Source organism: Armigeres subalbatus, chromosome 3 (genome assembly GCF_024139115.2).
Source record: "Armigeres subalbatus isolate Guangzhou_Male chromosome 3, GZ_Asu_2, whole genome shotgun sequence".
Lineage (NCBI taxonomy): Eukaryota > Metazoa > Arthropoda > Insecta > Diptera > Culicidae > Armigeres > Armigeres subalbatus.
Window position 1 is genome coordinate 366,235,313 of NC_085141.1, and position 12,383 is coordinate 366,247,695.

The 12,383-nt window shown below is 42.5% G+C and overlaps 1 protein-coding gene across 1 annotated transcript in view; it reads right to left on the bottom strand.

Annotated features, from left to right (window-relative positions):
- Positions 1 to 395: 395 nt before the first annotated feature.
- LOC134226340 (sorting nexin lst-4) overlaps positions 396 to 12,383 on the bottom strand; it is a 48,191-nt gene continuing 36,203 nt past the window's right edge. The window contains exon 2 of the mRNA XM_062707056.1: positions 396 to 2,658. Coding sequence (XP_062563040.1) covers positions 900 to 2,657 — 1,758 coding nt within the window. The 5' untranslated portion in view covers position 2,658 and the 3' untranslated portion in view covers positions 396 to 899. The remainder of the gene's footprint in view (positions 2,659 to 12,383) is intronic.

The following is a 12,383-nucleotide window of genomic DNA, read 5'->3' on the forward strand; positions in this document are numbered from 1 at the left end:
TCGCAGTCAGGGCTCAATATTGTGTGAAGGGTGCCCTAGTGCTTCATAGGCTCCGTTAGCAGTTAGGTTTTTATTAGACCCTCCTAACCATTCATTCGTAGAAAGGGTAAGCATAAAGCTGCATCACACCAATAATTAGAGGATCACCTGTATGGTGGACTTTTACCACTGAAACAAAAAAACATGCGACTTTATTATGATGAGTAGACAACATTTTATGAAGGAAAAAAATGTATTTTTGATGTGAACAACGTTTCTGGTGACTATCCTTGCAAGCTATCTTAGCGCAATTATAACAGACACACTCGAATTCGCCTATTGAATATCACTGAGCCAAAATAAGAGAAATTTGAAGGAAACATGATATTACACTACCGATATTCATACTTCATGAGTAGGGTTTGCGATAAAATTATTTCATTTAAAAAAGACCTTAAAGAAACATGAAGTTCCTTTAATATATACAAAGCGAAGGATATTCGTAATTAGCGCATAGGGTTTTAGATTTCATAGATGAGCTAATGTGAAGTCAATTAATGTAATCAAATTGATACGATCTTGCGTTTACAATTCAAGCAATTTCGCGTACAAAGAGCAGAAAATGGAATGCTTCCGCTCGTCTATGAAATCTGAAGTGACTATAGGATAGATCGGAAATATAGAAGACAAATATGAAAAAGATTTCATTCTTTCCGCCGTGTACTTTTTGTTATTTGTAAAATAAACTAGGACCGAATAAATACAACGAATCATTATTATATGTAATTTGCTTTTCATGTAAGGCAACTCTTTTCTTCTATCAGATTGCTTGATTCACAATATCATAGGTCATAACTAAAGTGAGCTTAACTATGGGCTTAGAGCTAGATAATAGTAAACATATTAAAGAACCCACTCACTTAGAAATGCGACTGCGCTTGTTCCAACCGACGTACAATTTTCTGGTAGAACTCAATCTGCGCACCGATGAAGCTCCGCAGGGTGTCCTTGAGGTGAGTATCCCGTTCCTGACGGAAATGCGCCATCTCGGCAAGCATCGCATACGACATCACGTCCACCCTTCGGTTCACTTCCGCCAGTTGGCTGTTTTCCATCTTCTGTTCGGCCGTCAGCTTCTCGCAATCTTTCCGCTTCTGAACAGCGTTCCGGTATTCGCCCAAGCTGTCCGGGAATGTGTTCAGCAGGCCCCGATAAATGTGCAAACGGTCGGAGAAGGGAATGAAATCGTGCTTAGGCTGGTCGGCGTACATTTGCCCAATACTGATAAAGATTCCGGCCGCATGTCCGACCGAGTTCGACAGGCTGATCTGAGTGACCTGGCGTCGTTCGTCAACTTCGAGGGATCGAGCAAGCTCCGACATGCCCTCACCGAGTCGTTGATAGTCCTGTTTCCATTGACCTTGGAACTTTTTCGTTTCTTCGCTGCAGATCTGGAACAGGCTTTTGACTGCGGAGTTCATCTGAGGTACGAACAAAGTGCACGTGTCTACCTGGGGATCAACTTGCGAATGGAGGAGTGTTTTATCCGGTGGAAAGATGGATGCACAGAAGGTGGTTCCCACCAGGGGATCCTTCTCGGCTGTTCGCTTTCCAGTTTTCCACTTCTTTTCGTCGGTGCAAGTTAAAAAGTGCATCCACACGGCACAGGTGGACAGCACCGGATGACGGCATACCCAATCGACAAATTCTTGCAACTGAACACGACGATGCTCTACGAACTCCTCATCGTATCGCCCGGAGATTTGCTTATCTGGTAGTGGTGGTATCGGAATTAAGCAAAATTTGTCCACTAAGCGCTCGTGAAGCCAATCGAAATGTTTGTAGCGGCGAGACACCGGTATGTTGTTGAATGAAGGCGTCAGTTGATAAGCTATGAAACTTTTAAGGCCATTGAATTTTTTCTCTTTCTTTGGTGAATCAACCGTTACCGTGTACCCATCACGCATCGGCTTCCAAATGATTCCGTTTTCAGTTTGTAGGATTTGCACTCGGTCGCTTTCGGAAACGGCAGGCACAGTCAAACCCATCAAATAAGCGTCACTGTTTTTCGAGAAAATTTTACCCGATGAGGTTGTTCTCCTGGTTCCGCCCACAACCGTCGAAGCCAGCGAAATTCCATCCCCATCGTTGTGATGTGCTCCTGCAGGTGGCGCCGGCAGATTGGCATTTGCATAATAACTACTACTTTGGAAATTCCCATTCTGATTATTGGCAGCGCTCGCCGCAGTTGCTGCCGAACCACCTCCACTGGCTGGACCAATTTCCGAGTACGTATCATTATCGTCGTCCCAATCGTCCTCCCAGTCGTCCTGCTGGTCCCCCCAGTCATCCGAGGTCGGATCGTATCGATGTCCTTGCTGTTGAGCTGACTGCTGCTGCTGTTGTTGCGACATTTGTTGTTGCGGTGGTGGCGGTTGCTGCGTAGCCGCCGGAAGCAAAGGCGGAGGAGGCATTTTCGGTGGTCCAGCAGGATTATTTGGCATGACTTCCACGTAGGCAGCTGGGAATAAACCGCGCTGACCGCGGGAGTTGGTTCCCTCCCACCATCCTTCGCCGACGTCAGTACTTGTGACGGTCAGGATTTCACCGACGGTTATCGTGATTTCCGCCGAGTTGGGCTCCGCCGAGAAATCGTACAGCACCTGTACGCGAGACATTCTGAAATTTGAATGAGAGGGAAACATTATTGTAGGTGAATAATCACGTTCAGCTTTTGGCAAAGTTTGTTATTTTCGAGTTTAGATTAGGGAAACGTGTTAATATTTGATTCTACTAAATAAGTATCAGACACTGCGTCAGGGCTAGTAGTGAGTCGGTCTCAGAAGAATTCAAAATTTTAACGTGGCAATCGACAACAAATTTTCAAAGGTTTTCTGTGCGATTTTTTTATGTATGATAAAATCTTTTCTTGCTTTAAACGAAATTTTCATGGAGCAAAATTTATTAACGATGATAACGATCCCCGATGACCATAAAGACGTAGCCGGCACCGTAATTGACCATTGAAAAGTTTAGATCTCTCGGATTCTGCACATTGAGGTTGCCAAGCGAATTCATATGCTCCATCCATTGGTTCCCTGTGCAATTACGATTGTCAATCACGGAGTAGCAACTACGAAATGTAGGTCATCAAGCATGAAAAAACTTTTTCCCTTATTTGGACCTGGGAAGCTTACTTTGTTGGATACATATCGTGCTTCTTTAAGCAGGAATTTCAGGAATATCAAAGTGGTCCTAAATTATTATAAAATCGAAACTTTAGTAAAATTGATCAACTTGCTGCTGTCTTTCGAATTTATTTATTGATTTATTACCAGACTAAGGCCGGAGTGGCCTGTGCAGTACACAAAAGTCTTCTCCATTCAGCTCGGTCCATGGCTGCACGTCACCAACCACGCAGTCTGCGGCGTCCGCAAATCGTCCTCCACCTGATCGATGCATCTTGCCCGCTGTGCACCTCGTCTTCTTGTTCCCGTCGTATCGTTGTCGAGCACCATCTTCTCCAGATTACTGTCCGACATTCTGGCTAAGTGCCCGGCCCACCGCAGTCTTCCGATTTTCGCGGTGTGAACGATGGATTGTTCTCCCAACAGCTGATGCAACTCGTGGTTCATTCGCCTCCTCCACGTACCGTCCGCTACCTGCACCCCACCATAGATGCTCGGCAGCACTTTCCTTTCCAAAGGTCCCAGTGCGCGGTGGTCCTCCACGAGCATCGTCCAGGTCTCGTGTCCGTAGAAAACTACCGGTCTAATAAGCGTTTTGTAGATTGTCAGTTTGGTACGGCGGCGAACTCTATTCGATCGGAGCGTTTTGCGGAGTCCAAAGTACGTGCGATTTCCTGCCATGATGCGTCTCCGAATTTCTCTGCTGGTATCGTTATCGGAGGTCACCAGTGAGCCCAGGTACACGAATTCTTCAACCACCTCGATTTCGTCACCATCAATACAAACTCGTGGTGGGTGGCTTACGTTGTCCTCTCTTGAGCCTCTCCCTTACATGTACTTCGTCTTCGACGTGATGATGACTAGTCCAATCCATTTAGCTTCGCTTTTCAGTCTGATGTAGGTTTCCTCCATCCTCTCAAAGTTACGTGGCATAATATCAATGTCGTCGGCGAAACCAAATAACTGGACGAACTTCGTGAAAATCCTGCCACTCGTGTCAATCCCTGCCCTTCGTGTTACTCCCTCCAAAGTGATGTTGAATAGCAGACACGAAAGACCATCACCTTGCCGTAACCCTCTGCGCGTTTCGAAGGGACTCGAAACCTTACTGAGTCCCATCGAAGGGAAAGTGGTTACCTCAAATACATTTTTCAAATCAATATCTTCCACATAATGTACATATTCACATATAATTTCACAACATTGTAAATTAATGTCCAAGTCGGGTGGTTTATCCCCGGAATTTAGCCAATTAATTTTGAATAAAATAAATTGTTATTTATAATGGACGGGGCTATGTATGGATCGTGATATGGTACATGGTCTTTGCGATATGAAACCAGGAATGTGTTCCGCTCTATGCGCAAACTCATCCAAGAAGTTCCTGAAATACGGCCTATAAGACCAATAAGACCACTTTTTGACCCCGGAACCACAAACTCGATTTCAGAAGGAAACCGGCATCAAACCCCAGGCTGCTGGTCTAGAGCCAACGGCAGCCTCTGGGGTGGGTGCGAAAGACCTCTACTCACGGCTACTCACACCTTAACGGTTTATGGCCTTCTCGCAGGGTTCGTAATGCTCACTCAATCTCAGGAGCACAGGATGCTCCCTCACCAAAATTTTCGGGGAGAAATCGCTTTTCGGGAAAGAAAAGCAGCCTGGAGAGTGATAACCATTTTTCGCTCACTTCGACTGCCGCCAAACGTTGGTTTGCTCTTTTTCTTTCATATTTGAGACTTTTCGTGGCATCATCAATTTAAATGGTAGTAGCTTATGTGGAACAAATATAACTTAATGCTTTCATACAGATAGCGCGGTGATGTGGCTAGAGTAAGCGCATTCCTACGGCTATTATTGTTACTATTCTGGGATCGAATCCCGGTGCGGCCATACAATTTTGTAATTGTTCTGCGATAATTCTCGCGAGAAGTGAGTGAGATGTAAAAGTGATGAAAAGAAAAAGGATTTTCATCTAATAGGCAAGATTTTCGTTTATCTTCCAAGGCTAATTCTAGAGAAAAGATTGATGGGTGAAAGATGATCCTCAAAATAAACCACGAGAAAAGATTCTCCCTTGGCCTGAAAACACTTGCTTTGGTCTCACTGAATCGAAAAGTTGAAACCCTGCCTTCTCGGTAGAAGTGGGGACTGATGTTAATGGATGGTGAAGACTTCGGTGACGATGAAATGGAGCGTTGGCGGGGCGTCTTCCGCCGAAATTCAATTGCGGGATCTAGGCGTTTTGATTTCGTCTACAATGGCGATGAAGTGGCAAGGAAGTAGTGCGCCGGCGAGGCGCTTCCGTCGTTAGCATTAGCATTAGCATTAGCATTAGCATTGTTACGGTGTAATTCGTAGATTGGACACTAGTGATACTCATGTTTTACTTTTGAGATCCTTATCTAGAATGCTATCAGAAATCAAGAAGGGGAGTGGTCCTTGATTCCAGTTTTAAACAAAAATAACAAAAGCATGAGGATTATTACTCCTGGCCACGCCCATCTTCACCGTAACTAGGGAGAGGAAGGAAGTGTTGATGTAGTACTTACTTAACGAGAGGCCACCGACTTAGCGACACGCTCATAAGTACCACGGAGTTGGATAATGAGGAAGATATTCGTTAGGTCAGGATTTGCCTGTAGCTGGCAATGTAACCGTGGTAGATCTTACCCCGTAACACACCACGTAAAGGTGTCTACCCAGCATTACGGGTAACGCCGGCGAGGCGCTTCCGTCGTGGTACGATTACCGCGTCTAGGCGTTCCGGTTTCGTCGATGGGCTTGACGATTACAAGTGCCTCCGGAGTGGTGATTACCATACGGAGATCTCGATTGGCGGTCGGTGAGGCTTGAGGAATGGAGTTTTCCCGAGAATGTCGGCAGTAGCGAATGAGGAACGGGAGATATTTTCGAAGATGGCGTTACGACGTGGATAGGTGGCGATCGAGTTGGATTCACAGCGGGGTAATGACGGATGGTAGACAGCGGAGGCGGCAATAATAAACTGCGGGCCGATGCTTCGGTCTCTGACTGAACCCACGAGGGAGGGGGATGGATCGAGCTCAAACTCGTGCTTTAAACCGGTCCCGATCTGACGATGCCGGCAACGAACGGACCCAGCAGATTAGCTACTAGCGGCTCCGCTAGCACCTGCACAAACTGGGGTTATCACTTCCCTAACTTTTCGTTCCAGCCAGGAGCCCTCGGACCGCGTAGACTGTGGACCGTGGACCATGGACCGGAGTCTGTTCCAGAATTATCACACTTCTTGGATGTAACCGCCCGAGAAAACAGTTTGAACTCCAATGGCTTGGAGTGAAATCACTTTTCGCAATGGCCACTATACTCTTCGTATGGACGAATCCTGATGTTACCGGTTTGAGGATCTCGACTGTACTGCCGTTCACTCTCCCGATCAGCGAGTCACTTCCCGCCATCCGAACCAACGCCAATTATCACATTCTCTCATTCGCTTTGATTTAGTTTCGTGGATCTCTCGTCTAGTCAACCATCCATTTTTGCTGCTCCAATCTGGTGCGCTTCTTCCAATTTCACAGTAGCCGGGCAACCATTGGAAAATGTTGAAAGCTTCCAATATCTTGGTAGCCAAAAAGCGTCAGAAGGCAGTACCAAGATTGTCATATGCGCACGTATCAAGCAAGGGCTGCCTTTGTGAGTTTAAGAAATATCTGGAAAAACAGGCAGATAAGTGAACGCACCAAAATACGAATTTTCAACTCTAACATGAAATCTGTGCTGTTATACGCTAGCGAAACATGGTGGGTATCAGTGGAGAACACTCAACGGCAACAGATGCCTGCGGTATATAATTCGGGCTTGGTGGCCTCACAACTGGATCTCAAACAACGAGCTCCATCGTCGTTGTCACCAGAGGCCAGGGTTTGCAGAAATCGCTCTCAATAGATAACGAACAACGATAAAAGAGAGGCAAAAACTATTCCGAATCATAACAAGCCATGATAACAAATTTATCAAACTTGTATACAAGCGCGAAAAAAACAGAATCGGATAGGCAGCCCCCACAGAAAAATGGTGATTCTCGCTTTGTTTTTGCTCCTTTCGTGTTGGTTACTGCACAGCTGTATATAACAAGTTGAAATGCATCATCAGAGCCAGTGCTCCCCGCATTTGGAGCTTTTTAAAGAAATTTATCATGGGGTATAGCACCCCGAATCAGTTCTCTATCATGGCAACTTGCGAAAAAAGTCTCTCGCGGGATGCTACATATCGTATATGTATACAGAGATGATAAGTGAGAGACTTGCTCATTCTCTTTAGGATTCAATCCCTGCCAGAGGCCGATAGCAACAGAAATTCGGGATCGGAAGTGGAGCTGGGTCGGCCACACTCTACGTAGGGGCGGAAACGATACAAGCATTAGACTGGAACCCAGCGGGACATCGCAGCAGAGACAGACCCAGAGGTTCATGGCGGCGAAGCCTAAATAAAGAAATAAAATAATTCGACCGAAATCTAACCTGGCAACAGGTTAAAGCGATAGCCAGGCAACGCTCAGGATAGAGATTTTTCAAGTCGACCCTTTGCACCAGCAGAAATGTACAGTACAGGCAGACTACTAGCAGACCCGACGAGCTTCGTTTCGCCTAAAATTGATTTATTCTCTGATTAGCTATGCAGAATTAGCATTAGAATCAGCATTAGTTATGCAGAATTTAAATGTCGGTTTCATTTGTATGGGAGCCCCCCTTTCCAGAATAAGAAGGGGTTTCGAATTTTTACAGGTCCTAAAGTCGAAATGGACCCCAATGCACTAGGAAGGTTAATTTTTAGTATTATTACTTTAGTATTTTACCTCTTATGCACAAGTTCATACCAGTGTAAGGTATCAATAACAGAATGAAGTATTATTGAGCTATTTTCTCCTGCTCAGGTCAGTTTTTCAGATTTTCGCAGCGTTGACATCGCATGACAAAAATTATCAGAACCAGGATGGTGGATCTCAGAAATAGTTATTTTTCCCACGATATCAGCGCTCTGCTAGACCTTTTCAAGCCAAATTATAGTTTTTTATTTAAGTTCAAAAATCTGTTAGACTGTGCCAAGATGCCATTCTGGAAGATAACAATAATTTAAAAATCCATTTATTATATTCGCTCCAAAAATGAACTTTTTGACAGACCGGACTATGGGCTCAAAAAGTATGTATGGTAAAAAGGCACTGTTACCTCTAGGTGGATTAATCAGGGTTTCTATTATTTTGACCCGATTAAATCTTTTTTAGCCTTGTGCCTTGTGTTTTAGGGATTCAGTTTTTAACATAGAGTCGCAGTCGTGTTACTTAAAATAAAGGGCAACCGGGAAATAAAAGTGAAATTACAACACGCGTCAACGTTTGGATGGTTTGATCAATTTCCACAATGAAACTGCAATTGAGAAAAATTAACTTTTAACTACGTTTTTCGCTACAGTTTAGAAAATTGTAGTAGAAAAGTTAAATTCAAAAGAAAGAATTGTCAAATTAAACTAAATTTAACCTTCGAAGGTTCAAACCGTTGTAAATAGCAACAAAACGTCGAAAAAGGACGCTTATACTACATCACTCCGACTGCTTACTAAACTCAGGACTGTGCAAGTCACAGAGGGGTAGAAGACACAATGTGGTTCCAACTAAAATACAAGATTTGCTCACTCAAAACTACCCATGTTTGCAAATAGCTATACTGATTGCTTTTACATTGTGGTGGGTCAGTGCTTGTTGCCTACGGTAGTTATTTTTTCAGCTCTCTTTACTGCCTATGATCGCATATTTGTAACACTCGCATTTTCGTTAATTTTGTAAAAAGCCAGTAAATCGTTCAGACAGCTCAATTTACTGCATCTTATCCCACAATAGTAAAATAGGCTTTACTATCTTGCTTATCTGTGGTAAGCTGGAAATGATTAAGTTTGTGGAGAGGATTGACAAACGATTTACAAAATCAACCAAAATGCAAATGTTACAAATATGCGATCATGGGCAGTTTAGCTCAGTCAAATAAGATTCTAATTTTGCTTAACTGGAGATAGTTGAAAATGTTTAAGGATGGATCAAAGACTGAAATCAAAACTATCCAAAAATGAAATGTAACAAACACACGATCGTGGGTAAAACACTCTTGTATCAGCAGAACTCGCCTTTTCCTTACTGACCCTGTCGCACGTGTAAAAGTACTACCGCTACAAAAGCTACAAACATTCAGTAAAACCACGTGTGGGTTTACAATACAACCGATAAGAATAACTAAACAAGCACCAGCAATGTAGTAGTCAGTAGCCCAACGGGGTCACATTACATACCCAGTAGCTAGAAGCTACTATCTACATACATACTTAGCTAATGACGTTCGCTGGGAGGTGCAATGTTGACAAGGTGGAAAACCTATCCCACCGGGATAGGAATGGATCCAGCTGGGAGATGAATCGAATTTGCGGACACGCAACCCCCCTCAATAATAGTGACGCCAACTGTATCCACGAACTCACGGTCTGATGATGATGATGGTGGACGCTAAACGAATCCGCTTTCCGCCAGTCCATCAATGGGCTAAAATTGCGAACCAAATTGCTTCGGTGTCATTCAGTCAAAACCGAGCAACTGCAAACAGCTAGTGTAAAGCTTTATCGCAGTTTGGGTAGACTGCTGTATACAGTCGCAGTGCACTCTGCTGGGGTGTTAATCTGGCTGGTTGTTGTTCCGTGCTATCAAGAATACGCTATGAAAGCTATGACGATAACACAAGCAAACGACGATGTAGGTGACCCATACCGCCAATTTGCTAAACTTGAGTTAGAAGTTGATATGTTATCTTGCAAATCGTTTAACCTTCTTTAAATTTAATGCGGTGTATTAAAATAATGTCCAGTGTGGAATGAATACAACAGGATCATGAGCAATGCATAAGCTATGGATAATTAAAATTGCCTGTGATTCAACCGGTTATTCTTTGCGGATAAAATGACTATTCGGCGAAAAAAAAAAACTGTGCGCTGCGAAGAGCCATATGAGGATGTAACGTTTTGAATATCCTATAAAAGAATAAAGGATCGCGAACTTTTTTTTCGTAAAGGCCACTGCTGTAAAACAGTCATAGATTGGTAGATAAAGGTACAGCCAGGCTAGAGATAAGAGGGACATTAGATAATATTGAACAAAGAAATAAAAGTACGCACGCCCTGACAAAGTCATCGCTCCTGCTCCGGTAGGATTGCCAAACCGGAGATGGTGAGTTCGATTCTCGGACTGGTCTAGGATGTATCTCAGGAATTGTATTTGATTTTTTAGCATACTGCTTCTATTATTTATTCAATCAGCATTGAATCAGTGTAAAATCCAGTTGCTATAAGTTCACACAAAAAATGAATTTTTATGCAAAAACTGGTGAATCAGAGCTTTGTTGTTAATTTAACAGAAATGGGTCGAGTCCTTCAATGATGCATGTCTCTTTTCCTAATAAATCTATCCTTAAAACTTCTGATTACATACCGTAGTCGAATGATTTTTGGAAAATGCCGATAATGGCGACAGCAAAGACAAACGAAAGCGGAAAAGCCAACTCACGACGAAATATGGACGAGGATATTTTAAGGAAGCAGTGAACGGAATCATAAAACCGTGTTAGCATTGAACGGCTCAAATGGCTCAGCAAGCACAGTTTTGTAAAGCGACGAAATATGAATAGCTTCAATTTGTCTAAAAAGTACATTCCCTTGACAAACGAATTGATGAATGTATTGTACATCCTATATCCTATGGTTGTGAAGTTCAACTTTCATGGTCTTGATGGTTAATAATACTGTTTGTACGATCTGCAACAAAAACCGGTTGTCAAAATTAGCCGGTACTTTGATGATGCTGTCAGATTTTTTTTTTCATTTTGGGTAAATCCATTCAGGTCATCTATTACCAGGGAAAACCTGGAAAACCTGAATTTTTTTCCACCTGGAAAAATCCTGTAATTATCAGGGAATTTCTGACACAATCAGGGAATTTCACAACCCGGTAAGCAATACATAATGAGTGGAACTCTTTCAAAAGATGAAAATGATTCACAACTTTGAAAAAATGTTAAGTGTCAAGTAAAAATATATTGACATTTATGGATTATTGTTTCGATCTATGGGCAAAAAAAGGTTTTGCCATATTCAAAGGAATTCCTGTAGAACTCTAGGAATTTATTCAGGAAATCAATTAGGAATTACTTTGTGAATTCTTTCGAGAATTCTCTCCGAAATTTCTTTTATATAATAAAAATGAGTTGAGATATCCTTGCTAACGATTGAACGGATTAACCCACGGTATACGGTATGCCGTGGGGTTGACCGATTTCCATTTTTTTTTCCAAATCGATTCGTTTTGGGATCCGCAAGATTTGTATATACCGTGGAGGTACCATATACTGCGCATTTAAGAAAATTTCGAAATAAAATCGTTGTTATCGAGAAACCATAATGATTTATGAATACATTAATGTAGTAGTTGTGTAACTATAATCCACAGAAGACTATGAGTCATGAAAATTTTGATTAAATTGGTTAAGAACATATATTATTAACGGATTTGTAAATGGCCATATGGTTCCTAATTCTGCGCACATATTTTGAAATGTTCCATATTCTGCACACAATGTTCCTAATTCTGCGCACAATAATAACAACTCAGTTTGGGTAATTTTTTGTCTCATGAAATGGTTTTGAACATTTATACAAATATTTCATTACTTTTGCACATTTTTAGTACAATGTATGTTTTCTAAAGTCTATCTGACTACAACGTTTTACGGTTCTTGTACGCTAAGTATACGAAAAAACGTCCGTCCGTTCAGAACGAATTTTAATATATGTAAGTCCGGGCGAATTAGACCCAAACCTAATCGACTCAGCTGCAATGAATTGAGATGATGCCTGTGTGTGCGTGTATGTGTGTATGATGTATGTGCACAAAGATCTTATTCATTTTTCAAGTCCATTATCCGATTGCTCGCCATCGCCACAAGTTGCTTTTCACGATCCATTTTCCGTTAGACAACTTTCCAGATCGGTTATTGTGTTCATGTCAATGGTCAAGTCACTGTTTTGCCTTGTTTACTAAAGTTCGGCATTGATGAAATGGCATTTTTTTTATTCCGTCAAATCGGATATTTATATGGAATGGAAATAAATGTAATCCAACGCGACTTATAAGGCCAGTCCATA